Source organism: Anabrus simplex, chromosome 5 (genome assembly GCF_040414725.1).
Source record: "Anabrus simplex isolate iqAnaSimp1 chromosome 5, ASM4041472v1, whole genome shotgun sequence".
NCBI classification, from domain to species: domain Eukaryota; kingdom Metazoa; phylum Arthropoda; class Insecta; order Orthoptera; family Tettigoniidae; genus Anabrus; species Anabrus simplex.
Genome location: NC_090269.1, coordinates 26,511,093 through 26,536,405, shown reverse-complemented (window position 1 = coordinate 26,536,405; position 25,313 = coordinate 26,511,093). Strand labels below are relative to the sequence as shown.

The 25,313-nt window shown below is 38.1% G+C and overlaps 1 protein-coding gene across 6 annotated transcripts in view; it reads right to left on the bottom strand.

The window, feature by feature from the left end:
• The window catches only part of LOC136873686 (adenylate cyclase type 2), a 551,897-nt gene that overhangs the window by 5,126 nt on the left and 521,458 nt on the right, over positions 1-25,313 (bottom strand). For 5 of the 6 annotated variants that reach the window (XM_067146802.2, XM_067146806.2, XM_067146804.2 and 2 more), the window contains 4 exons: positions 19,889-20,012; positions 19,527-19,708; positions 9,987-10,218; positions 7,380-7,504 (listed from right to left, as the gene is read on the bottom strand). In XM_067146802.2, coding sequence (XP_067002903.1) covers positions 7,380-7,504; positions 9,987-10,218; positions 19,527-19,708; positions 19,889-20,012 — 663 coding nt within the window. Of the gene's footprint in view, positions 1-7,379; positions 7,505-9,986; positions 10,233-19,526; positions 19,709-19,888; positions 20,013-25,313 lie in introns of those variants that run through there. The other variant, XR_010860155.2, reaches the window with a different exon arrangement.

Genomic DNA, 25,313 nt, shown 5'->3' with positions numbered 1-25,313 from the left:
CTAAGTCCTTATCAGCGCCGAATCACGAGAAAATGGGTAAACATGATTGAATGAAAATCGGTATGTAAAGTCAGAGAATTAGGAACTACAGTCTACGCCATAAATAATTTCATAAGACGCCCTAATATCACAGAGTCGAAAGAAAACTAAATGTGAAGGCCTACAATGTAGAAAGCTCATAAAATCGAACAACAATAACATTACATTGACCATTGTTTGTTATGATTGCTTTGTCTTCTGTTGCCATTCATTTCCGATAGATAGGATTACTGCTGCGTACCGAGTATTTTTTAAAATTTGCCTTGCGTCGCACCGACACAGTTAGGTCTTATGGCGAAGATGGGATAGGAAAGGGCTATGAGTGTGAAAGAAGTAGCCTTGGCCTTAATTAAGGTACAGTTGCAGCATTTGCCAGGTGTGAAAACAGGAATCCACGGAATAACATCTTCAGGGCTGCCGATGGTGGGGTTGGAATCCACTATCTCCCGGATGCAAGCTCACAGCTGCGCACCCCTAACCGCTTGGCCAACTTGCCCAGTCGTACGAGTGTAACAGTCTGCTTAAATATTGGCGGGAAGTAGCTGGGGTGTTAGGTAACTTTCTTCTTTAGCATGCCATTCCTCTGTTTCATAAATTTTCCGATACTACTGGCAATTGACACACTGGTTCATCATAGGATTCGAGCTATTCAATCCCTACTCTGACGCACTGATTGGAATGAGCAGTGTGCATATTTAATGGAATATTGGCAGAGGAGTGTTTACGGCTGTCTGCAGCCTGGTCATTCCAGCTCTGGAACTTGGACTGTTAGATCAGCACCGTAGTACTGTTCGTTAAAAGTGAGAAAATGTGTAGTTTATCATTTGATCAAGTATTTTATGTGATAACATTACTTTTAATCATTACATTCCTACTGACGTTTTTGTAATGACTTCAGTTAGGAAAACCATGAAGTCAGTCTTTCTGAGAATCCCGTAGCGAAGCATGGGTACATCAGCTAGTTTATAATATAATAGCAATTAAATGCATATTTCATTAATGTTCCTCTATAGAAAGAAGAATTAATAGTGAAAGAATACAGCGGTAGTCCATAAGTTCAAATCTTCAGAGAGTAAAGTATTGTATCATACTGTGATTGTGCAGTTGGATCATGTTTACAAGCAATGTCATTAGAGGTGTTATATGACCAGAGTTTCCCAATCCAATGTGGGACCTGAGGAATGAAAAAAGGAAACCAATTAGAAAAGAGAAGATGGAAAAAGGGGCAAGTTGTAATTTAGTAAGAGACTCACCTCTTTCAGCTTGCTATGTGGTACGAAGTGTAAAGAGGAACTGAGGGCCAAGACATGCTTGGAACAAGGACAAGAATTGAGTTAAGGAGGGAGGGAAGGGAGGAGAATGGGTCAGGAGAGAGAGGAAAGAGTAGCAATGGTGTGAACAGTGTCAGGGGGGCTTTATGGTAGGAGAGCATACAACGACAAGGTGTTGCGTGCAATGTGAAAGAACACACTATTGTTTGGAATTTTGATGCCTGTGAAAACTGTAATTAGGACATCAAAAAGTATTTTAGGTTTTTCAGAAATGTGATTCAAATTTAGGTTGGGATAGAAATACTGGTCCAGGTGTATGTAACAGTTTTCCGTAGTGTCAAGTAAAGGGCCTTTGTTTAACGTTTCCAATATCTCTATGTCTTGATCAATACCAATAAATTTGTGTTTTGAATCATGAATGTGTTGGCCTACTGCAGAAAACCTGTTATACCTAATTGCATGAACATGCTCCGCATACCAAATTTTAAAACTCCGACCAGTTTGCCCGATATATGAACTATTACAGTCATTGCAATGGAATCTGTAAACACAAGATTTTAGGGAAGGGTTAGATTTGTTTATTAAAGTAGAATTGTGCAAAACTTCCATATTTCTGTTGTTGGTTCAGAAAGAAATGTTGACGTTGGATAAGCTGTGGCTTGTGGTTGTTTGGGTTTAAATTATCTGATAAACTCACCAACAATCCAATCATACTTACCGGAAATAAAATCAGTGTGAATGTTTATTTGAAGGTATACTACAGAATTTGGTAGATACATTCACATTGTTGTCATACTTTAATCTTGGATAGTACATATATATGTATGTCCACACTCATGATGAAACTCCCTCTTGCCATTAAGAGGCTAGATATTATCACTGAACGCCTGTTAAATTTAAAATACTATTTTCAGAAATTCAGTGAACGGGGAAAGTCACACAAAATTACAACACTGTGCAAAATCATTGTTGCATTATGTAATTACATTACTTTTTGCTTTATGAATAACAGGAATTTTACTTTTTTTTAAAAATGGAAATACTGTCTTTCCTATCCAAGGACTTGTAAATCACAACTTGTTCGCTTAAACCATGTACCTTTGTAGATTGTAACAAAAATTATAATGTGTCAGTTTCATTTGAGTGAATGAATATAAGACAATAAAACTGACTGTTTATCTCGAGCGCAGTACAAATAAAACATGAATATCTTGAAAAGGTCAGTTTTTGTTGTTACAATTATACTAGTTTTATTTTAAGTAATGTATCCCTATCAACACTTCGCTGAGTAGTGTAGGAGAGCTTCGTAATCACAATCAAACGTCAATGCTCCCTTGCTTCCCTGCAAAGTGTGTTCGCTTTCTTGCTTCACTATGATGTATGCTTGCTACGTAACCAGCCCCCATTTATGTCATGCCAGCCCAGCCGCACTGGGCTAGCCTCAACGGGCGCCCAGCTGAACACCTCTGTTCTATACCCATCACTTTTAACTCCCAATGAGCTCGTTTCTGTTACCCAGGTTCCTCAGAAGGGCAGATATCAACACACTCTGGGGCATCTTGATAGTTCTTCAGTCTTGATGTGAGAAATGTAGGATAAGAAGAAAGCCGTATATATACAGGAAAAGGGAAGAAATATACGATCCTATTATGGTATGTGTTCCTTTCCATTTTCATGTTTCTGTCTCTGTATGACCTTTTAGCCCTTATGATGACATATAATTATTCTGACTCAATCTTTCTTATATTTAAAAGTGTACAAAATGATTACAGCTGTTACATTAACACCGAGCTCGATAGCTGCAGTCGCTTAAGTGCGGCCAGTATCCAGTAATCGGGAGATAGTGGGCTCGAATCCCACTGTTGGCAGCCCTGAAGATGGTTTTCCGTGGTTTCCCATTTTCAACCAGGAAAATGCTGGGGCTGTACCTTAAATAAGGCCACGGCTGCTTCCTTCCCATTCCTAAGCCTTTCCCATCCCATTGTTGCCAAAAGACATATCTGTGTCGCTGCAACATAAAGCAAAAAAAAAAGTTACATTAACGTTTCATCACCGCAGACTATATTGCCATTCTAGGAGATTACAAAACCGAAACCGAACAAAATCGCTATTCTTGGAGAATAAAAAACCTGAACCAAGCAACATGGCTATGCGGTTTGGGTCATGAAGCTGTGAGCTTTCATTCAGGAGATGGTGGGTTCAAACCTTACTGTTGGCAGCTATGAAGATGGTTTTCCATGGCTTCCCCTTTTCATACCAGGTAAATACTGGTGCTGTATCTTAATTAAGGACACAGTCGCTTCTTTTGCAGTCCTTGCCCTGCCCTATTCTAGTGTCACCATATGACCTCTCTGAGCCATTGCTATTTTTTTCTTTTTTTGCTATTTGCTTTACGTCGCACCGACACAGATAGGTCTTATGGCGACGATGGGACAGGAAATGCCTAGGAGTGGGAAGGAAGCGGCCGTGGCCTTAATTAAGGTACAGCCCCAGCATTTGCCTGGTGTGAAAATGGGAAACCACGGAAAACCATCTTCAGGGCTGCCGACAGTAGGGTTCGAACTCACTATCTCTTTGAATCATTGTAACATAAAAACTGCTCAAATTTGGTCCCCTATATTGTTGCGAGCTGTTTGTGCTTACCTTACAAAAAAAAATTCTTCCCTTCGAACTGGTGCTCTTTTCTCCGTCTGCTGTTATGAACTGTCGGCTTCCCGGCTGCTTGTACTACTGCTGTCACTGCTCGCCTGCATGGCGCATCCACTCTGACGTCACGCCTATAGTATGTTCTCGATCTACCCCGCTCGCATATATATATGGCCTTGTGTCGTTCATTCGGCAGGTCAGTTGTGGTATAACCTTGTTAAAGACAGTGGGAGCTGGAACTCTGCACACGGCTGGACCGTGTCCATTTTACTTGTAAACTTCGTGCTGGACTTCTATTAAGGGTAAGCAGACACTGTTTCTTTCTATCATTTAACGTGCCCTACCTTGCTATACTTGGGCTTCGCCGTAGTAACGAAAATTGAACTTTGGTCTCTTCAGGACACATCTGAGTATTCGTGCAGCGCAAATGTTCTGCCTTTTGGACATTTATATTCCTAAAATGTGGTGTAAATGGTGTACTGGACAGCTGATCTAAAAGTCTAGTCCATAAACATTCCTACCTTCTGAGATGAACTTTTGCATCGCGTCTGTTAGTGCTGGGGACTTGGCGGCTTGATCCTTATCCTACCCCATTCCTCCTTTTCTTATTTTCCTTGTTCTATCCTTTATCTTCTACCTAACTTTATTTCTTTTCTTATCCCATCTATCTGTTAATTTTGTGCAATAATGGTGCTTGCTCAAAAGATGTGGTCTGCTAATTTAATTTGTAGGCTCATCGGTTAGCTTCAATTTTATTATCACTTCTGCGCATGCATGTGTGTTTTAATCCCTTCTGGGACCATTTGTTAGAATTCCTACTTTTTTTTCCTAATCTACCAAATGGATCATTGCCTGGACTGGAGATTGGTTAATTTCTATTCTAAATCTCTAGAATTGTTTGACATGAGGTTACATTACAATGTCCAATTGTAAACATTGTATCAATTTGTGAGCTTATCTTCCAAGTGTATGACACTACCAACTTTGTATTCTACTGGCACGAGCCTGAAACTTTATTTGATGTACCTCTCTTCTAGCATATTGTGTGATATAATGCAAAGAAACTGATTTCAGAATCTATGGGTTCTCCCCCCTTTTTTTCTTTTTCCCCTAATTGAAGTGTTGGAACATATGTCCAAAGATTGTAGTAATTGGTGCTTAGGAATTCGATTAAGACGATATAATCAAACTTTGTATCACCTACGTGTCTTAATATCAAACTTAATGCTTTTATTGCGCCATATGCTGGTTCATACTATTTGTTCTGATGTAAAGATAATTTGTTACCCCTTTGAGATTGGTATAATATATTTGTTATTTTCAAACTTGTTTTCCAAAATTCTCTTTCACGAGTTCCTTTCCCCTATTACTTTTGTTTTCACGTGTACCTACCATGGCAATTCTCTTGGTTAGCGGCCCTTTAACTTGTTTATGCACAGGTATGGAGCTCTGAATTGCACTGTTTACGGTAATGTTGACACGATGTATTGAACTGTTACATTCTCATGTTGCATGCTTCTCGGCGCTCTGTGCGCTTGGGTACTGTCAGTTCTGAGTGCTTTGATATCTTGTTGTCTAGTATCCTGATCAAGGGCACTCTCTTGAAAGCAAATCTCAATTACAACGCTATTTCTAGCAAGTTGATAATAAGCAAAGACACTACCAAGTACAAAGAGCGTTACAATATATAGGGGTGTGATTTTATAGTGATTATTTTCCTTTTATTTTGGTGCTAGATTTTGGTGAATATTTCATGGAAGAAGAGGCAATTTGGTGCATATTTCGCATACTGCAAAATTTAAGTGTAGCAGATCCAGTATATAAGCAGATAGGTACAAGAATGATGATAGGAACCTGAGAGGCAAGTGGAGACAGCTGAATGTATGTGCACACAAGAGAGACATATAAGTCTGGATCTGCTACAGAGAAATAATTATTTAAAAGAATACTGTATACATTTAGTTCAAGATTTTTAAAAAAATACTGAAACTAATTTTCTATAGATTTTAAAGAGCTAATGTCCGGCTCTATGGCTAAATGGTTAGCATTTGGTTCAAGGGGTCCTGGGTTCAATTCCCAGTTGAGACGGGGATTTTAACTTTCATTAGTTAATTCGTATAGTTTGGGGGCTGAGTGTTTGTGTTCTCAGCATTAGATTTCATCTTAGATAGGGCCCCATCCTCGCAGATGCGCAGGTCGCCTGTACGGCATCAAATCGAAAGACCTGCACCAGGCTTCTCTGGAGGGTGAAAAAAAAAAAAAAGAAAAAACCCACAACAACAACTAATCATGAACATTAATTTCATGCTTAATAATTTTCAGTCATATACAAGCTAAGAATGCTTTCTGACACTTGTGCAAGATAAAGTTCTCTGCGATCAGATAAAATGTCTTTGTACGTAGAAAATACCTTTTCAATGTTGACATTTGCCACTGGAAATCACAGAAGCTGAAGAGTTCTATATGAAAATCTTACGATCTTGAAACATACCCATCGGAATACTGTTCACACAGCCACTGTCACCTTTTTTCTCCTGCACATGTTTTTGAAAATTTTTAAGTGCTCGATATCACTTTAAAAAATTCTGGATGCCTTGAACTTTCTCGACTGAGCGAGTTGGCTGTGCGGTTAGGGGCACGCAGTGAGCTTGCATTTGGGGGATAGATGGTTTTCCATGATTTCCCATTTTTACACTAGGAAAATGCTGGGGCTGTACCTTAAGGCCTCGGCTGCTTCCTTTCCACACTTAGCCCTTTCCTATACCTTCATTGCCGTAAGACCTATTTATGTTGGGACGACATAAAGCAACTTGTAAAAAGAAAGAAAAAAAATAGAAAAAACTTTCTTAAGCAGAAAGAAGGTGGAAAAATTCTGCAGTGGTTCTGAACAGTTTACTTGCAGAGTTGTTCTTAAAATAAGTGAGCTTTGCAATAGTTTTTGTTGACACTTGCTGAAACCTACTTTTGAGCATTTGTTGCCTGTTGTTACTTAGGGTAGTGAGAATATCTGTGATAGAATCCTGATTAAATATGGACAAAAGTTGACACTATTTTTACATGAACATTTCATTTTCCATTTGAAAGTACCCATTTTGTGAATAGTATCTATAAAATCTGTTTTTCATTGAAAATACCATGATTATGAGTTAATTTCACAAACTACTAATTTCATGATAGTTAACAGATATCTGTTGCATAATTTAGGTCTACTGAGCAAGTGGCTGTGCAGTTTTGCACCAGAGTTGGTCTTGGATAACCAGTGAGTATGGATTCATTCTGGGCTATGTCCACTAGCTTGGTGTGAGGAGATGTTTCCCAAACTGGTGCCTTTGAAATAATTATCTACAAACCTTACGTCCTAAAAATTTTAAAGTCTTAGAGAACAATGCATTTAAAGCTGAGAGATTCATAAAAATAAGTTACCTGTATTTTACCAGGCACTCCAGTAGAATCCATTCTGGAGGCCATATTGACAGCGTCTCCCCAAATATCATACAATGGCTTTTGTGCACCTACTACTCCAGCCGTCACAGGTCCATGAGAAATACCTAGAAGACATACATCAAATCAATCATCAGTGATTTGCATTCAGGGCTGCTGCCCAGGTGAACTATCACAGTATCAGCAGTAAAACTGTTGTCAACAAAATGAATGAGGATGAATTCTGACCACTTTGACTCTAAGGGTGATTCAATATTGCTTTAATGGCTTATATGATTTAACAGTAGAGCCAGTGCAATCCTTAATCCCAGGCAGATGAGATTATAAAAATCAATCCTTATTGTTAAAAGTTATAATTGGAAGCATTATCACAACGGCTAAATATCAAAGAATGGTAAACATTTTGGTGAAAGGGTTATTCATATATGTCTACCCATTCATACAATGAGTGAATATCAAAATTTTAGGTATAAATGAAATATTTGGCACTGTATCGCCTCACAAAGAATAGAGAAAACATGCAAACATATGAAATCCTACAACAAAAATGTTAAAATTAATATTAAGGACCAATCTGGACTATGCCCCAATTCTAGATCTGGGGCACTTTTCCTACCACCACCTCATCACTACCACATATTAGTGGATGCCACCAAAATGGCAAAATATTAAGTACACTAAGTACACTTCTCAATAAGCAACAAAACAAAGTGCATTTGCAGCTGATGTATTAATCAAGTGATGCATTTTCTGAGACTACCAGTAATCTTCATATAAAGGTGAAACACCACACACTCACTACGATATTGTAGGAATCACCTAAACATTTATGGTGACATTCAGCAAAGCAATTCCTCTAGGGTCATAAGTAACAGTCTGGGCAAAAATAAGGGCCTAGAAGCATAAAAAAATGAGCAAAGTTTCAGATCAATTGGTTCAGGCAGCTATGATCTTTAATTCTTATTCTGATTGGAAACACCTAAGACTTTGTGTAGCTTTCATTTTCTAATAGCATTCAGACCATATTTTGATTTGGAGCAGTTAGCAACTCTGCTTCTTGTTTTATTCTGTTGGCTGAAAGTGGAGGATTCTACAGGTTTGATGTAGCAAAAAAATAAAAATAAAATAATACAGCCGTGAAATGTAACAATAATGTTATTTGCTTTATGTCCCACTAACTACTTTTACAGTTTTTGGAGATGCCAAGGTGCCAAAATTTAGTCACACAGGAGTTCTTTTACATGCCAGTAAATCTACTGACATGAGGCTGACGTATTTGAGCACTTTCAAATACCACCGAACTGAGCCAGGATCGTTTGTTTTAATGATGTTTTTCTAGTCATCCTACAAACCAAGGAAGATGTTTTTTTATGTACAAATGGAAAAACAAAGCTTTTAGTAACAAGGAACTCCTATGCGAGGAATGGATATTCTTTTTGTCTCTATATGTTTTAAGACATTTGAAGAACTGCATGGCTAATGAACATCAATTAAAAACAATCGTATGTTCATCAAAATGATGATGATGATGATGATGCTTGTTGTTTAAAGGGGCCTAACATCGAGGTCATCGGCCCCTCATCAAAATGAAGGAAGACACAAAATCCATTCATGATAAAGGAATACAGTATAAAATTTTGCCTCATAAGGAAATCCTTCCATCTGCTAATCTACGATCTGATTGAGATTTGGTACGATGACTTCAGTATGAATGTCTTATAGCCATATCAAAATTTGATGCCCAGTTGTATACTTAGCACCTACTTTGGGGTGTCAAAGTTTGTTCATTTAAGCACCGCATAGGCAGGAATAGCAGCAGGGCCGGCCGGTTTGTGTGTCACACTCTTGCGCACACACATTACTTCCCTAACCTCGGTAATCACTGCCACTCCATGAGGTGAATGGGACACCAGGCAAATGCTGGGGCTGTACCTTAATTAAGGCCATGGCTGCTTCCTTCCCAGTCCTAACACTTTCCTATCCTTGCATCGCAGAAAACCTTTGATGTGTTAATGCAACATTAATCCACCATGAAAAAAAAAAGTGTTCTACCGCAATAATAAATTACACGGTAGTGTGTTGTGTTTACATACTATGTATATACTGTATGAATGCAGGACCACGCGGTCCCATTCACCGCATAGTGCCACTGATTGCTGAGGCTAGAGAAGTAATGCGTGTGTGTGTTTGTGTGTGCACGCGCACGTGAGTGAGAAGGAGTGAGAGCATGGCACCCTGCCCGTACCTGCTTCCCGCTGCTACTCCTGTCTATGCGGTGCTTAAATGAGAAAACGTTGACACCACAAAACAAGTGCTAAGTGCGAGTATACGACTGGGCATCTAATTGTGATGTGGTTGATTAAATCATTCCTACTGAAGTCATCGTACCAAATCACAATCAGCTTGGAGATTAGCAGATGGAAGGATTTCCTTGTCAGTAGAAGTTTTTCACATTTCCTTACTTGCTGCTATTATTTGTCTTTGTCATTTCTTTTCATGTGAGAAGCCACACAGAACAACTGGTAAAATGTGATGTGATCATAATATTTTATATTAACAGTCATTCAATTATTCTAGAATATCACTCACCTATTCTCAGTTTGAATGTTTGGAAGGTCTCCCTATTTATATTTTGTAATACCCGCATCATTTTGGTAGCAAATCTTGCTAAGACCAGTACAACATGCTCCGTGAAATGCTGCTTCTGACAGATTCCTGCTGCGGAATCTCTTCTCCCTGGATCAAGTCCACAAGCTGCCATGTATGTCCATCCTGCCATTTTAATCTTCTCCACTCGTAGTGAACATGGCTCAAATAGAATCTGCAAGAAGTATTCTACAATGAAAAAGAAATAAGGGACCCAATTACATAGTAGAAGTTCACAAAAATTGATTGTTTGATTATGTTTTACTTTACACTGTCATTTTAAAAATCAGTTAAAATAAGAAACAGTCTGAAATGTGAAATGTAAGTGAACCTGCTTTTATGTGTAGTTGTTAGTATGTTGTAATAAAAACTCGAGCACAGCAACTTAAACTGTATACAGGATACCAACATTATATTCCTCATTACCACTCACAAAACTCTTCTTTCATAAATGAAGAAGATATTTCATTAAAATATTTTGTGCTATTTTTATCTAAAGTTAATGCTGTTGTGGACCTTTGTCAAGTTGTTTATTCTCTTGATATTTTTTCAATCAATCAATCAATCAATCAATCAATCAATCAATCAATCAATCAATCAATCAATCAATCAATCAATCAATCAATCAATCAATCAATCAATCAATCAATCAATCAATCAATCAATCAATCAATCAATCAATCAATACTGATCTGCATTTAGGGCAGTCGCCCAGGTGGCAGATTCCCTATCTGTTGTTTTCCTAGCCTTTTCTTAAATGATCGCAAAGAAATTGGAAAATTATTGAACATCTCCCTTGGTAAATTATTCCAATCCCTAACTCCCCTTCCTATAAATGAATATTTGCCCCAATTTGTCCTCTTGAATTCCAACTTTATCTTCATATTGTGATCTTTCCTACTTTTAAAGGCACCACTCAAACTTATTCGTCTACTGATGTCCTCCCACGCCATCTCTCCACTGACAGCTTGGAACATACCACTTATGATGTAGATGTTGATTCCCATAGGGAACCTGAAACATTTGTCCTGAATGAGTAAATTTATAATACCAATATAATGGTCCGTTATTGGACATTATAAATTTTCCAGCTAACTCATTCTTGGTTGCCTGCGTTTCGCCCTCGTGTGCTAAGTTAAGCTCATCAGTTATGACTTAGCACACCACCCAAGACGCAAGGATAGTGCGTACCGTGGAGGAAGGAAAGGAAGGAAACGTAAGTTATTTCATTCCCGCCGCGAGTGCGGCGGGCGGGCCATCAGCCGAACTAGCGGCTCTTGGGCCTTGCGAATGAGAAAGGGAGAGTGAGATTAACAAGATCTAGCGGGTATGTTATGCACATATGTAAAATAATATGTAGAATGTCCCAGCGCAGAAGGGTACAATTGAAACAGAAAATTGTGAATGTCCTGCAGCATTGCTTACATTGCACTACTATAACGTAAAATAAACAGAATTGGCCTTCAGCTCTTCTTACGCTGCAATGTTAACTCTAGACATAACGAAAAAGGAGGAAATTAGAAGAGAGTGTTCAGTTGTCCTTCGGAGTACGTCGGTAGCAAGTGCGATAAAATCGCACAAAAGAAACCATAGAGACGTAGCGAATAGTAATAAACACTGAGAGAAAGAAATGCACGTGAAGGACACTTTATTGCATTTAGTAAAAACAATCATTGAGGGCGCTTGTGGCGCCGGATCGTCGGTGGTGGACATGAGTGGTTGAAAGGTTTTACTGAGACGGAGAGGGGATAGTATACGGCTGTGGAAGGAAGTGTGAGTAAGGAGTAGGGTAATGTTGCAAGAGAAGGTAATAGAGGGTGGTGGTCATGTTGGTGATAGAAGTAGCAAAGAGACGGAGAAGATCCATGATCTGAAGCGGGGGTAATAGGAAATTGGGCGGTGAAGCGGGGAGGTTAACTGAAGGCGAAGGGGGGTTGGGTGGCGAGGCAGACGAAGAGCGGGAAGAAGGGGTACGAGGGAGGGAAGGGCCAATACGGGGAGGGGAACGAGAAGGTTCCACTCGATAATGTTTTTGATGAAAGCGGACCCCAGTGGTGATGAGTTGGTCGACAGCAGTAGCTGATGAAAGTTGCAGGCGAATCATGAAGGTCGGGCCGTCGTCATTAAAGATGCGAAACGCCCGTTGTGCTGGAACGCCGGTCCGTTGGAGCTCATGGAGGATGTTGCTTTCAGGAATAGCGGGGTCAACCCCACGGACAACGCAGCTCGGAAGACGAAGCAGTCGATCGGCAGATGAAGAGACGTCGGCATTGCACTGGGAAGATGGCGGAGCTGCAGTTGTGACAGGCTGGGAGTCAGTTGGAGGTAGCCGAGTACTAATAGCAAGGGAAGTGGTAGGGGTAGACATTATAGGAGAAGGAGAGATCGCGACACGATCTAGGGGGCCTGCCCCGTCCTTCGGGTGGGGAATGAAAGCTCTCCAGCAGCAGCAGCCTCCACGGTACACACTAGCCTTGCATCTTGGGTGGTGTGCTAAGTCCCAACTGACGAGCCTAACTTAGCACACGAGGGCGAAACGCAGGCAACCAAGAATGAGTTAGCTGGAAAATTTATAATGTCCAATAACGGACCATTATATTGGTATTACAAATTTACTCATTCAGGATAAATATTTCAGGTTCCCTATGGGAATCAACATCTACATCATTTGATGGCCAGGCAGGCATCTATTTTTGGAAATGAGACATAGCTCTCATAGTGCATTGGCACTGCTGGTGGCTTCAAATAGCCTATGCAGTGGCCTCCACGGTAATAACCTTAAATGGAATCATCACATTAACCATGTATACAAACGTTCCCTTCACCGTTTTTATGCTCTCCGTCTTCTTACTGATCATACCTGGGGTCTCCGACCGCCCCAAGTACTCCGTGTCTATCACACATTCATCCGTCCCATCGTCACCTATGGCTCCTTGACCTGGCTTCCGGCTGACAGGCGTCTTTATCTTCAGTTACTTAAACTGGATAGGCATGCTTTACGTATCGCCTACCGTCTCCCATTTGATACTCCATCTGTCAATTTTATTCCCCTTTATACTTTTCCTACCATATTATCCCACCTACATGACCTTAGACTTAAATATCTTCAAACTGGTCACTCCAACCACAATTCTTCAATCATCGAAGCGCTTAAACTATCCCCTCTAGCTACCCATATTTTTAATAATAATAGGATACCTGGCACTTATCATCTCATTCCTCCACCAATCACGTAGCTTCCCTATCCGTTCACCACTGCTATCCATCACATAAGCTATTTATTTAAAAATACTTGTTTACAATGTTCCTGACTGCAGTGGTACTTACTCTCATGCTGCCTAACTGAGTGTTTTATGGCACTAACGTGCTATCCCTTGCAATTCTATTCTTTGTACTGTTGCCTGTACTCCTCCGTCATTTTCTCGTGGACTGATCTCAACGTTACTATTGCTTGTTTATATTCCTCAGCTATAACATGATGTTATTACTTTTCACTTTCCTTAAGTGTATTATAATTATACCTTTTCAAATTTCTGACAGTACTGTGTTCAATCTTTTCCTTGTTAGTCTACGTCTGCATGATGGATTATACCTCCCCCATGCTTTTGGTGTTCAGTTCCCATAGTGCACACGGCCTTGGCACGAAAACGTTTTCTTCTGGCCCACAGTTTCCAGTGAGTGTTTACAGTTATGTCCTGTGTGTTAACTCCTTTCTTTTGCTCTTATCTATGTCATTTTCAGCATAATGAACTATACTCAAGCACACATCCATTTCATAAATTGTCTTATTTATTGTTAACTGTATACTTGTATCTATGTCTTGATCAATAAATGGGGGATAACGGGGCTTAATACGGGCGGGTGGCGGGTGTGGTGTGGCCTCTCCCTGGGGTCCGCCTTGGGTGGTCTCGGTTGCCTCTGCGCCAACCCCTTTTCCTTCTCACTCCTTAATGTATGTACGACACATACCACTCGCAAGATGTTCATTTTCGCTATTCTATTCACTTTACACGGCCTAAGAGCTACTGGATTAGCTGTGGCCCGCCCATCTCACTAAGAGATGGGAATGAAAGAACTTCTTGTTGTTGTTGTTGCCTCCACGGTACGCACTAGCCTTGCGTCTTGGATGGTGTGCTAAGTCCCAACTGACGAGCCTAACTTAGCACACGAGGGCGAAACGCAGGCAACCAAGAATGAGTTAGCTGGAAAATTTATAATGTCCAATAATGGGCCATTATATTGGTATTACATACCACTTAATCGAGCAGCTCGTCTCCTTTCTCCCAAGTCTTCCCAGCCCAAACTTTGCAACATTTTTGTAATGCTAATCTTTGGTCGGAAATCGCCCAGAACAAATCAAGCTGCTTTTCTTTGGATTTTTTCCCGTTCTTGAATCAAGTAAACCTGGTGAGGGTCCCATACACTGGAACCATACTCTAGTTGGGCTCTTACTAGAGACTTATATGCCCTCTCCTTTACATCCTTACTACAACCCCTAAATACCCTCATAACCATGTGCAGAGATCTGTACCCTTTATTTACAATCATATTTATGAGATTACCCCAATGAAGGTCTTTTCTTATATTAACACCTAGGTACTTACAATGATCCCCAAAAGGAACTTTCACCCCATCAACGCAGTAATTAAAACTGAGAGGACTTTCCCTACTTGTGAAACTCACAACCTGACTTTTAACCCCGTTTATCATCATACCATTGTCTACCGCCCATCTCACAACACTATCGAGGTCACCCTGCAGCCGCTCACAATCTTGTAATTTATTACTCTGTACAGAATAACATCTTCTGCAAAAGACTTATCTCTGATTCCACTTCTTTACATGTATCATTGATATATATAAGAAAACATAAAGGTCCAATAATACTGCCTTGAGGAATTCCCCTCTTAATTATTACAGCGACAGATAAAGCTTCACCTACTCTAATTCTCTGAGTTCTATTTTCTAGAAACATAGCCACTCATTCAGTCACTCTTTTGTCAAGTCCTATTGCACTCATTTTTGCCAGTAGTCTCCCATGATCTACCCTATCAGATGCCTTAGACAGGTCAATTGCGATACAGTCCAATTGACCTTCTGAATCCATATAGTTCATATAGAGCAGGTAAATATATTGATGTGATTGCCATTCTTCTTTCCCTGAAATTGGAATATTGGCATTTTGTGGAAGCTACAGTGCAGTCAATAATGTTGATAGTGAGAGGTCATTTTCAACATACTGTAATATAATGCTAACAATAGAAAAAGCTCTGACTCCCTGTAATATGGAACTCATGGTGTCTCTCTATTTTTCAGACTGATGAGTAAATTATGTATGTAGGTTAGGCCCTACTTCTTAAAGTGACAGAACATGTTTTTTTCAAACATCCTGGCTTTAATATACAGGGTCTCTCATATAAACCCAGACTGAATGCACATTATGTCAGTTGCAGCATGGGAGACACGCGCATAGTTCTTGACCTTGCAAGAAGCATGTACATGTTCAACCTGGCAAGCATGAGTCACCAGTCTGAATCTCAGCTGTTAACATGGTGAGACAGTTATCATTGTAACACCGTATTATCATATGTAAAAGTTCTGGTTTCGTCTTAATCGTTATGTGAAAATTCGTAACTCTTGCCATTGGTGAGCAGGAAATCCTAATGGTGTTTATGAAGTCCCTCATTATGATAGGAAAATTGGTGTTTGGTGTGCTGTTAGTGCAAGACAAATAATTTGGCCTATTTTCTTTTTGAGTTGACAGTGAATGCAGAGAGGGATCAAGATGACATTTTGATGCCATTCTTCCATCAGTTAATGGAAGAAGAAAAATCACATGGGTGGTTTCAACAAGATTCAGCCCATGCTTATACAGCAGAAGATTCCCTTCTTACTAAATCTGAAGTATTTGCAGACAGAGTGATCAGTGCTAATCTATTTCCCCCTCATTCTCCAGATCTAACAGTGTGTGTGATTTTTACTTGTGGGGTAAACTGAAAGAAAACATTACAGTTGCAGAACTCACTCACACCAGCCAGAATGTGGTTACCAGATACAATGTCTGTTTAACCTAGGAAGTATGACAGTTCCAGCATCTTTTATAAGGTAAGATTTCATATAAGATAGTGTGCATGCTTAAGGCTGCGCTCGATATAAATTTGGCTGAGGCAGCTGCCGTAGCGCAGAGTACAAACACTGTGCATTTGGTCTGAGTTTATATGAAAGACCCTGTATGTAATGTGTATTTTCAGCAGAAGCATAATTCTCATGTTTCTTGTACATATGTAAAAATAAAATATGATGTCTTACAGCAAATATGCTATCAACTATCTTTTGCTTCAGCTTTATTGCTGAAAAGTGGAAATAAAATTTAGCAATATTATTGCCAATATAAAATAAAAATAGCAAAATATGACTAAATTATGCAAAACTTTTCACCACAAACAGGTGCCTTTAACTATTGTGGATGTTATATCGGTCATATCTCAACTCGACTACATATTTTCCTTTTACAAACTATCCACTTCATGTCCATATCGATATGACAATCTAACAATCAAAGAAATATTTAGCCACCTAATAGATACTTTTATTTGCTTTTGGCAATTTTATAAAATCCTTAATAGTACATGTTTCGACTGCTTCACAGTCATCATCAGCTACATTCACGTAAGCTTTGGTGTAAATAAGGTAAAAGTATGCACAATATATGTTCTCATTTTAGCCTTGATAACTTCTCATGAGAAGCTTACATCTTCTGTCTATTGGGGGAGGATGGTGGTAGTGGAGGGGGAATGCTTAAAAAGTGTTTAATAACTTATCCTTAATTAAATATTGTTAAAGAATTTTCTCTTCTTCCAATAAGATTTAAAAACAACTTTTAAGTCTCTTTTTGAGTTTCTGTTCTGAAGATTATTTGAAAAAACACTGATTAACTTTTCACCAACTACTTGAGATGTTATTAAAGTTTAATTAAAACTTATTCTTAACAAAATACTAATAAACAGCTACAGCACATTGCTACTATGCCAGATCGAGGACGGACACTGGCACAGACCCACACCCAAGATAGCGGAAAGTAAAGACGGAAATCCAGACAGGGATCGTGCTACAGGCTGCCGAATTATATGGTTTATGGACAAAATAACTTCTAAGCACATCTCAACATTGAACTGCAAGGGCATTTTAAGAATCTACCTTTGGCAATATAAAAAAAAGCAAGTTAACCAGCTTTCTCCACAAGCCTTCAAGCACAAACATGAATGGGACTTAAAAATTAACTCCTCGGCTGGAAGCTGACATACGTGTTTATTAGTATTTTGTTAAGAATAATTTTTAATTATACTTTAATAACATCTCAAGTAGTTAGTTGGTGAAAAGTTAATCAGTGTTTTTTCAAATAAGCTTCTGAACAGAAACTAAAAAAAGAGACTTAAATGATGTTTTTATCTTCTTACTGGAAGAAGAGAATTTTTTAACAATATTTTAGTTAAGGACAAGTTGTTAATTACTTTTTAAGCATTCTCCCCCCCCCCCCTGCCTTCCAACCCTTCCCCTCACTACCACTATCCTCCCTCAATAGACAAAAAATTTAAGCTTCCCATGAGAAGTTATCAAGGCTAAAATGATAACATATATTGTGCATACTTTTACCTTATTTACACTTAAGCTTGCGTGAATGTAGCTGATGATGACTGTGAAGCAGTTGAAACATGTACTATTAATGATTTTATAAAATTGCCAAAGGCAAATAAAAGTATTCATTAGGTGGCTACATATTTCTTTGATTGTTACATATTTTCCTCTTCCCATTTGTTTATTATCTTATCACTATTGTCTTTTTAATGTTGGACAAGAAGTAAATGTTTTTAAGCTGATCTATGGTTAATGATACCTTGTGAACCATTTGAATAAAGCAGATTTGCTCTGAACAGCAAGACAAACCTTTAGTTTGTTTATTATACACTGGCAGAAAATTAAATCACAACACCAAGAAGACATTAGTTTAGAGGAATACAATTTAGGCTAAGCAATTATCTAGGTAGCACATTTATTTTATTAAAGCTTCCAGGTCGCACGTTCAAGTATGCCCGAAGAGACAAGTGACATGGTAGTATATTAATAACCTCTATAGTCACCATAATTTTGAATGCAAGCATGCAAACATGCATGTACTGTGTCGTACAGGTGCTGTATGTCATTTTGCGGGATGGAGTTCCACGCCTGTTGCACTTGCTCAGTCAAATTAGCAACGGTTAATGTTGCTATTGAATGATGCTGGATTTGATGTCCAATAATGGCTCGTATGTGCTCAATGGGTGAAAGGTCTGGTGATCATGCAGGGCAAGGCAACTGGTCGACACTTTGTACAGCACGTCTGGTGACATTGGTGGTATGAGGACAATCATTATCCTGTTGGAAAACACCCCCTTGAATGCTGTGAATGAATGGCAGCATAACCGGTTCAATCACCAGTCTGATGTACAAATTCACTGTCAAGGTTCTTGGGGTAACAATGAGAGTTTCCAGCTGTCAAAGGAATTTGCTCCCCAGACCCTATCTCCTGTTGTAGGTCCAGTGTGTCAATGCTGCAGGCATCTTGGTTCCAATCACTCACCTGGCCTCCTTCTTAATAACCTACGTCCATCACTGGCACCAAGACAAATGGCTCTCATCTGAGAACACAACAGATCTCCACTCTACCCTCCAATGATGGCACTGAAGTCACAGATGGCAGTGATTCAGAGTTAGGGGCATGAACACTACAGGATGTCCGGCTCAGAGCTGTCTTTCAAGTAATCGATTTGTGTCACTGTGGTGCCAACTGAAGCTCTAATGACTGATGCAAATGCAGTATGATCCACCTCAGCCATGTGGCGAATACAGCGGTCTTCCCTCTCTGTAGTGGCCCAGTCTTCTTGATACAGTGCCTTCCCATGACCATTGTTACCAACACCGATGAATTGTGGATACATCCCTGCCAAGTTTTTCTGCAATGTCACAGAAAGAACATCCACCTTCTTGTAGTCCTATTACATGGACTCCTTCAAACTCAGTAAGCTCCTAATACTACCTTCTCCATCTCCTTGAAAGCATGTTTGATTCACATCTACCTCACAACGTCAACACCAGATGATGACATGCTCATGAAGTGTACAGTGCGTATTTAAAGCAAACTTGCTTTGCAAGGTTATAGTGGCATTAGTAGTACCTCTCTTCTTTGACTAGTGCACAAATCTGGATAGGTGTCATATTTCAGATGTGCAAACATGCCTCCTGAGTTTTGTTTATCTAACACAACTCCATTGTGATGTTGGGATTTCATTTTCTGCCAGTGTGTGTGTAGGCTCTGAGTTGTCGCACATATACCTCTAGATAATTACTTTCTCTTTGGAGGGTAGCAGAGATTTCAAATACTAGTACAGTAACAAGATCAAATATAAATGCTGTGAATACCCATATAATACAGAATGATTAAAATACCTTGTCAAAATCACAGATGATTTGATTTAATAGTTTAAGGCTATCCATTTCACTAGCACTGTCCATGCTACCTGCTCCATCAAGGGAATACTCAGTCAAAGTGGCAAACATCACAGCTACAGTTTCATATTCTTCATGATACAGCTCATCTTGCGAACGATCTGTGTTCAGGTACAACTCAGCTGGGACAGAAAAGAGATTATTGATATGAACGAGAAGTTATCTGAAGGATCATCAAGAAAAAGAAAAAGATATATATTATAACAACAACATTAAACAAGGCAAAGACAGAGTAAAGTAAATATTTAGTAATAAAAATTTATTCTTTGATGTTCAATCTTTTCCAAATATGGTTAACTTACCAACATGGATTGGAAGAATATTTTGTAGTAACATCTTGTTTACCAAGCGTGTTGTGGATGCTTCTTCCTGTTCTGCAGCAAGTCGTCTCTGCCACTTATAGTCCAAACGATTCATATATTCAGCCTAAAATGTTATGTAAATTAGAGATTATTTTTTCTGGTATTGCAAATATTTTTCAAACTATGTCTACTGATTAAATTTGTCTTCTTAGTGGAAACTCTTTTGCAGAGAAAGAACAGGAAAGAAGGCAAATAATAATAATAATAATAATAATAATAATGATATGATATGATATGATATGATATGATATGATATGATATGATATGATATGATATGATATGATATGATATGATATGATATGATATGATATGATATGATATGATATGATATGATATGATATGATATGATATGATGACTGGAACTTCACGAGTAGATCAGGCGAAGAAGTGTTGCTATCTGAGAAGTCTGATCATGAGATGAATTTGGAAGGATAATGCTAGCCAAGATAGTTTTCAACAACAAATACCATATTAACAAGTAGACATCAAGTAAGGAAATGAAGCAGTGAGTGAGCCCATCTTCTAAAAGCATAGTGTCAGTTGGCATAGCTTCTGTTTGCAGCTCGATGTAACGCATTGCCACAACTTGTACTGCCAAACCTTTGGTGTGGGTCATCATTGGCACAGTCTCTTCAGGTACTTCTTTGTTGCCACTGCTTTCAGTGAGTTTACTCATCATTTTAACGATTGAAACATCAGTCAATATTAGGAGTAATGAACATGTGCAGACACTATTGTTTGCAACAATGGACAGCCTACCACTGATTTATTTTTAGTAACAGCTGTCACTGGGTTAGGGTTATTTTCTGACAGAAGTCATAAATCTGACAGATGCCTGACCTCATTAGCGAAGAGACAAACAAAGAAAGAGCATGTGGACTCCCCGAAGATCGTCCAGAAGGTACTTATCTATCTGTAATAGTGATTTGGCGATAGGGTTTTGTCATCATCTTCTTTGTCTAACTTGTTGGCTGAATGGTTAGCGTACTGGCTTTCGGTTCAGAGGGTCCCAGGTTCAATTCCTGGCCGGGTTGGGAATTTTAACCTTTATTGGTTAATTCCAATGGCCTGGAGGCAGGGTGTTTGTGCTGTCCCCAACATCCCTACAACTCACACACGACACATAACATGCAGTTACCTACACATGGCAGATGCCGCCCACCTTCATCGAAGGGTCTGCCTTACAAGGGCTGCACTCGGCTAGAAATAGCCACATGAAATTATTGATCATCATCATTTCTTTGCTCCAGCAAGCTGGGCGCAGCAGTTGTGTATGAGCCTCCTCCAGTTTGTCCTGTCCATCCACAGGTGATGTTCATATTTGCTATGCCAGTTTACATCTCTGATTTCAAGGTCCTTGAAAATCTGCTTCTCCCAAACATCACGAGGTCTTCCTCTTGGTCTCATTCCAGGAACGCCGTTGGCAAAGTATGCTGAGGAGTCCTATGCGAATGCATTCTTTTCATGTGAGCATACCATTGCAATCTCTTCACTTTGAGGCTCTCCAGCAAGCTTTTTCCCAATACAAGCTGTTGTTGGATACCCACATTCCTTATTTGATCCATTTTTAATTTTTGTAGACAAGAATGCAGGAACTTCATTTCTGTTGCCAAAAGATGACTTTTTGTTGATCCAGTAAGTGTTGCTGCTTCCAGACCATACATCAACATAGGTACCAGATATATTTTGTACAAGCTGATCTTGGAAATTAATGAAAATGTTTCATCCCAAAGTATTTGATGTACAGCGTGATAGAATGTGGAAGCTTTCTGTATTCTGTTGCTAATCTCTTGATGTATGGTATTGTCTGGGGACAGAACACTACCTAAATACTGGAAGTTGTCTACAATATCCACCTCCTCATCTCCAATTCTTAGATGAACAGTTGGAGAGTTTCTCCTCATTACCAAACCAACCTTCATTTTGCTGATTTTAGGACCTAAGGTTGTAAAAATCTCATGGCAGAGATCTAGTCTAGCTTGTACTTCTGCTTCCATCTCACCCCATGCCATTACATAATCATAAAAAAGCAGGGTATTAGTTGTTGGATCTTTTCTTTTAACTGCTTTTAAAACTTCATCCATTATGATTATGAAGAGGAGTGGTGAAAGAAATACTTGTGAGAAATGTATAAACAGGATTTTACTGTGTTTTGTTAAAGTTTAATTTCTGTAACTTCAACTCAAATTACATTTATTTATTATTTATTTATTGACTTTAGCAGTGGCGAAGTTAGGGCTCGTGGCCCTCTCTTACACTTAACCACATAATTAATCTACAGATAATACATATATAAAAGAAATGTACTATTCTATCATAAAATCAAAGATAAGCTAAAAATTACAGATTTGGACAACATATAATGAAGAAAGAAAGCAGAGTTCAACAAACAAAATAGAATAAAATTTGTAGCATATAGATAATGAGAGACAAAGTCATAATGAAAAAGAAAGATACAAACTGAAAAAAAAGCAATGCAAAAAGAGAACACAATAAGTAATAAAGTAAATGGAAATATAAGTATGGCCATAAAAGTGATCTATGTATGTGAGTAAGAAGCTAAGATTATGTACATTACACTATAATAATAATAATAATAATAATAATAATAATAATAATAATAATAATAATAATAATAATAATAATAATAATAATAATAATAATAATAATAATAATAATAATAATAATAATAATAATAATAATAATAATAATAATAATAATAATAATAATAATAATAATAATAATAATAATAATAATAATAATAATAATAATAATAATAATAATAATAATAATAATAATAATAATAATAATAATAATAATAATAATAATAATAATAATAATAATAATAATAATAATAATAATAATAATAATAATAATAATAATAATAATAATAATAATAATAATAATAATAATAATAATAATAATAATAATAATAATAATAATAATAATAATAATAATAATAATAATAATAATAATAATAATAATAATAATAATAATAATAATAATAATAATAATAATAATAATAATAATAATAATAATAATAATAATAATAATAATAATAATAATAATAATAATAATCATAATAATAATAATAATAATAATAATAATAATAATAATAATAATAATAATAATAATAATAATAATAATAATAATAATAATAATAATAATAATAATAATAATAATCGTATGGCCTCAGCTACCATTTGCAGACATTTCGATTTGACGCCATCTGGCTGTCTGCTCGTCAATTTCGACATTCCGGTTTACTCTGTCTGCCATCTAGCGGACCTAGAGTAAACCGGATCTCTCTTGGGCGTCTATGGCTGAGATTTAATTAATTTTGTCGGGTAAATACCAAATGTATCACCAGAGTTCTTTTACATGCCGACATCGTACGACATGGAGTGTCGAATGGACTTTTTTCCGCCCTTCAAAAATCCGGATCTTGGGATCCGGAGGCCGACACTCTACCACGGATCCACAGAGGCAGCTATAATAATAATAATAATAATAATAATAATAATAATAATAATAATAATAATAATAATAATAATAATAATAATAATAATAATAATAATAACAAATAATAATAATAATAATAACAAATAATAATAATAATAATAATAATAATAATAATAATAATAATCACACAACCTATCATACGTCATCATACACACGAAACAATCACACGAGACAATCAACGGTATTCAACAGGTAATCTCTACATGCAGTCTTAAATTTCGATATTGAGTTTGAGTTCCTGACAGCAGCTGGGAGTGAATTCCAAAGTCGTGACCCAGCCACAACGAAGGATCTGTTATATATTGATGAGTGGTTGACGGGAATAGCGAGGGAAGTGCCAGATCTAGTGTTACAATTATGGAATGAGGATAATAAATGGAATTTTGAAGAGATGTATTTGGGTAGATTTTCCTTCTGAGTTCGATATATCAACATAAGTACATGGAATTTCCGTCGCCTCTCGGGTTTCAGCCAGGAAAGAAATGTGTAGCTAGGGGTTATGTGAACATCGTAACTCAAGTTAAAAACAAATCGAAGACCAGAGTTCAATGCTCGTTGAAGTTTCATAGTTTGTTCACGGATTGCATCAACGAGGACAATGTCGCAGTAGTCAAGTATTGGTAGTATCAAAGTTTGGAGTAGTTTTATCTTTACGTCTTGTGGCAAAATGTCCTTATGTCGTTTTAGAGGGTGTAACGTCGCGTACTTCTTTCTACATGTATTTCTTACATGTGCAGACCAGTCAAGAGTTTCAGTCAGGGTTATACCTAGGTTCTTCACTTCCTTACTGAACGGGATTACGGTGGCATTTAATGTCACTGGAGGAATAGCATAATTTTTATACATGATGTTTAATAATTTCTGAGAACCGATAATAATTGTTTGAGTTTTTTTGGGGTTGAGGAGGAGAGTGTTTTCACTGGCGTACACACTGAGTTGTTGAAGGTCAGAGTTAATATCTCTTATTGCATTCGATATATTATTTATATTAACGTGGCAGTAAATCTGGAGGTCGTCGGCAAAGAGGTGATATCTATTATACTTTATTTTAGAGGAGATATCATTTATATAGAGGACAAACAAAAGGGGGCCAAGAACAGAACCTTGGGGGGTTCCTGCCTTCCGGAGTCGCCATCTTGTACTGTAACACGTTGCATACAATCTGTGAGATATGCGGTGAAAAATTTTAAAGCAACATTACCGAAGAACGATTTGAGCTTCATCAGCAATGTCTGGATGTTTATCGTGTCAAAAGCACTGCTGAAATCAAGGAGTGTGAGTATTGTCACTTGTCTTTCGTCCATTGCTTGTCTGATGTCCTCAGTCACTTTGAGTAAGGCAGTGGCTGTGCTATGATCCTTCTTGAAGCCAGATTGCAGGGGGTCAAGAAGAGAGTGAGCCTGAAGGTATTCCAATATTTGCGCATGTACCAACCGTTCTAACGCTTTGGAGAGAGCAGGGAGAATCGAAATGGGACGGTAATCGGATAGGAGTTTTGAACCTGGGTTTTTAGGAAGTGGAATTACATTGGCGTACTTCCAATTTGTCAGTAATGTGCCGTTTTTGAGACAGTAATTAAAAATATGGGTGAGAATGGGTAGAATAGCGCTAATAATATTATGTATGAAACACTGCCTGCTCGATCTGCATCCGATGGCTGCTTATACTGCCTGCTCATTACAACATTTTAACATGGCACTAAATGAAACACTCCGTTTACAAATACCCACAGCAGGTGGCAGCACCAACCGGCTCCAGACCTGTCGGAATGAAATAGCGGGAAATAGGGTAGTACTGTACTTGTTTTCAGTGAAAATGGTGTACTGCTGCGTGCCTTTCTGCA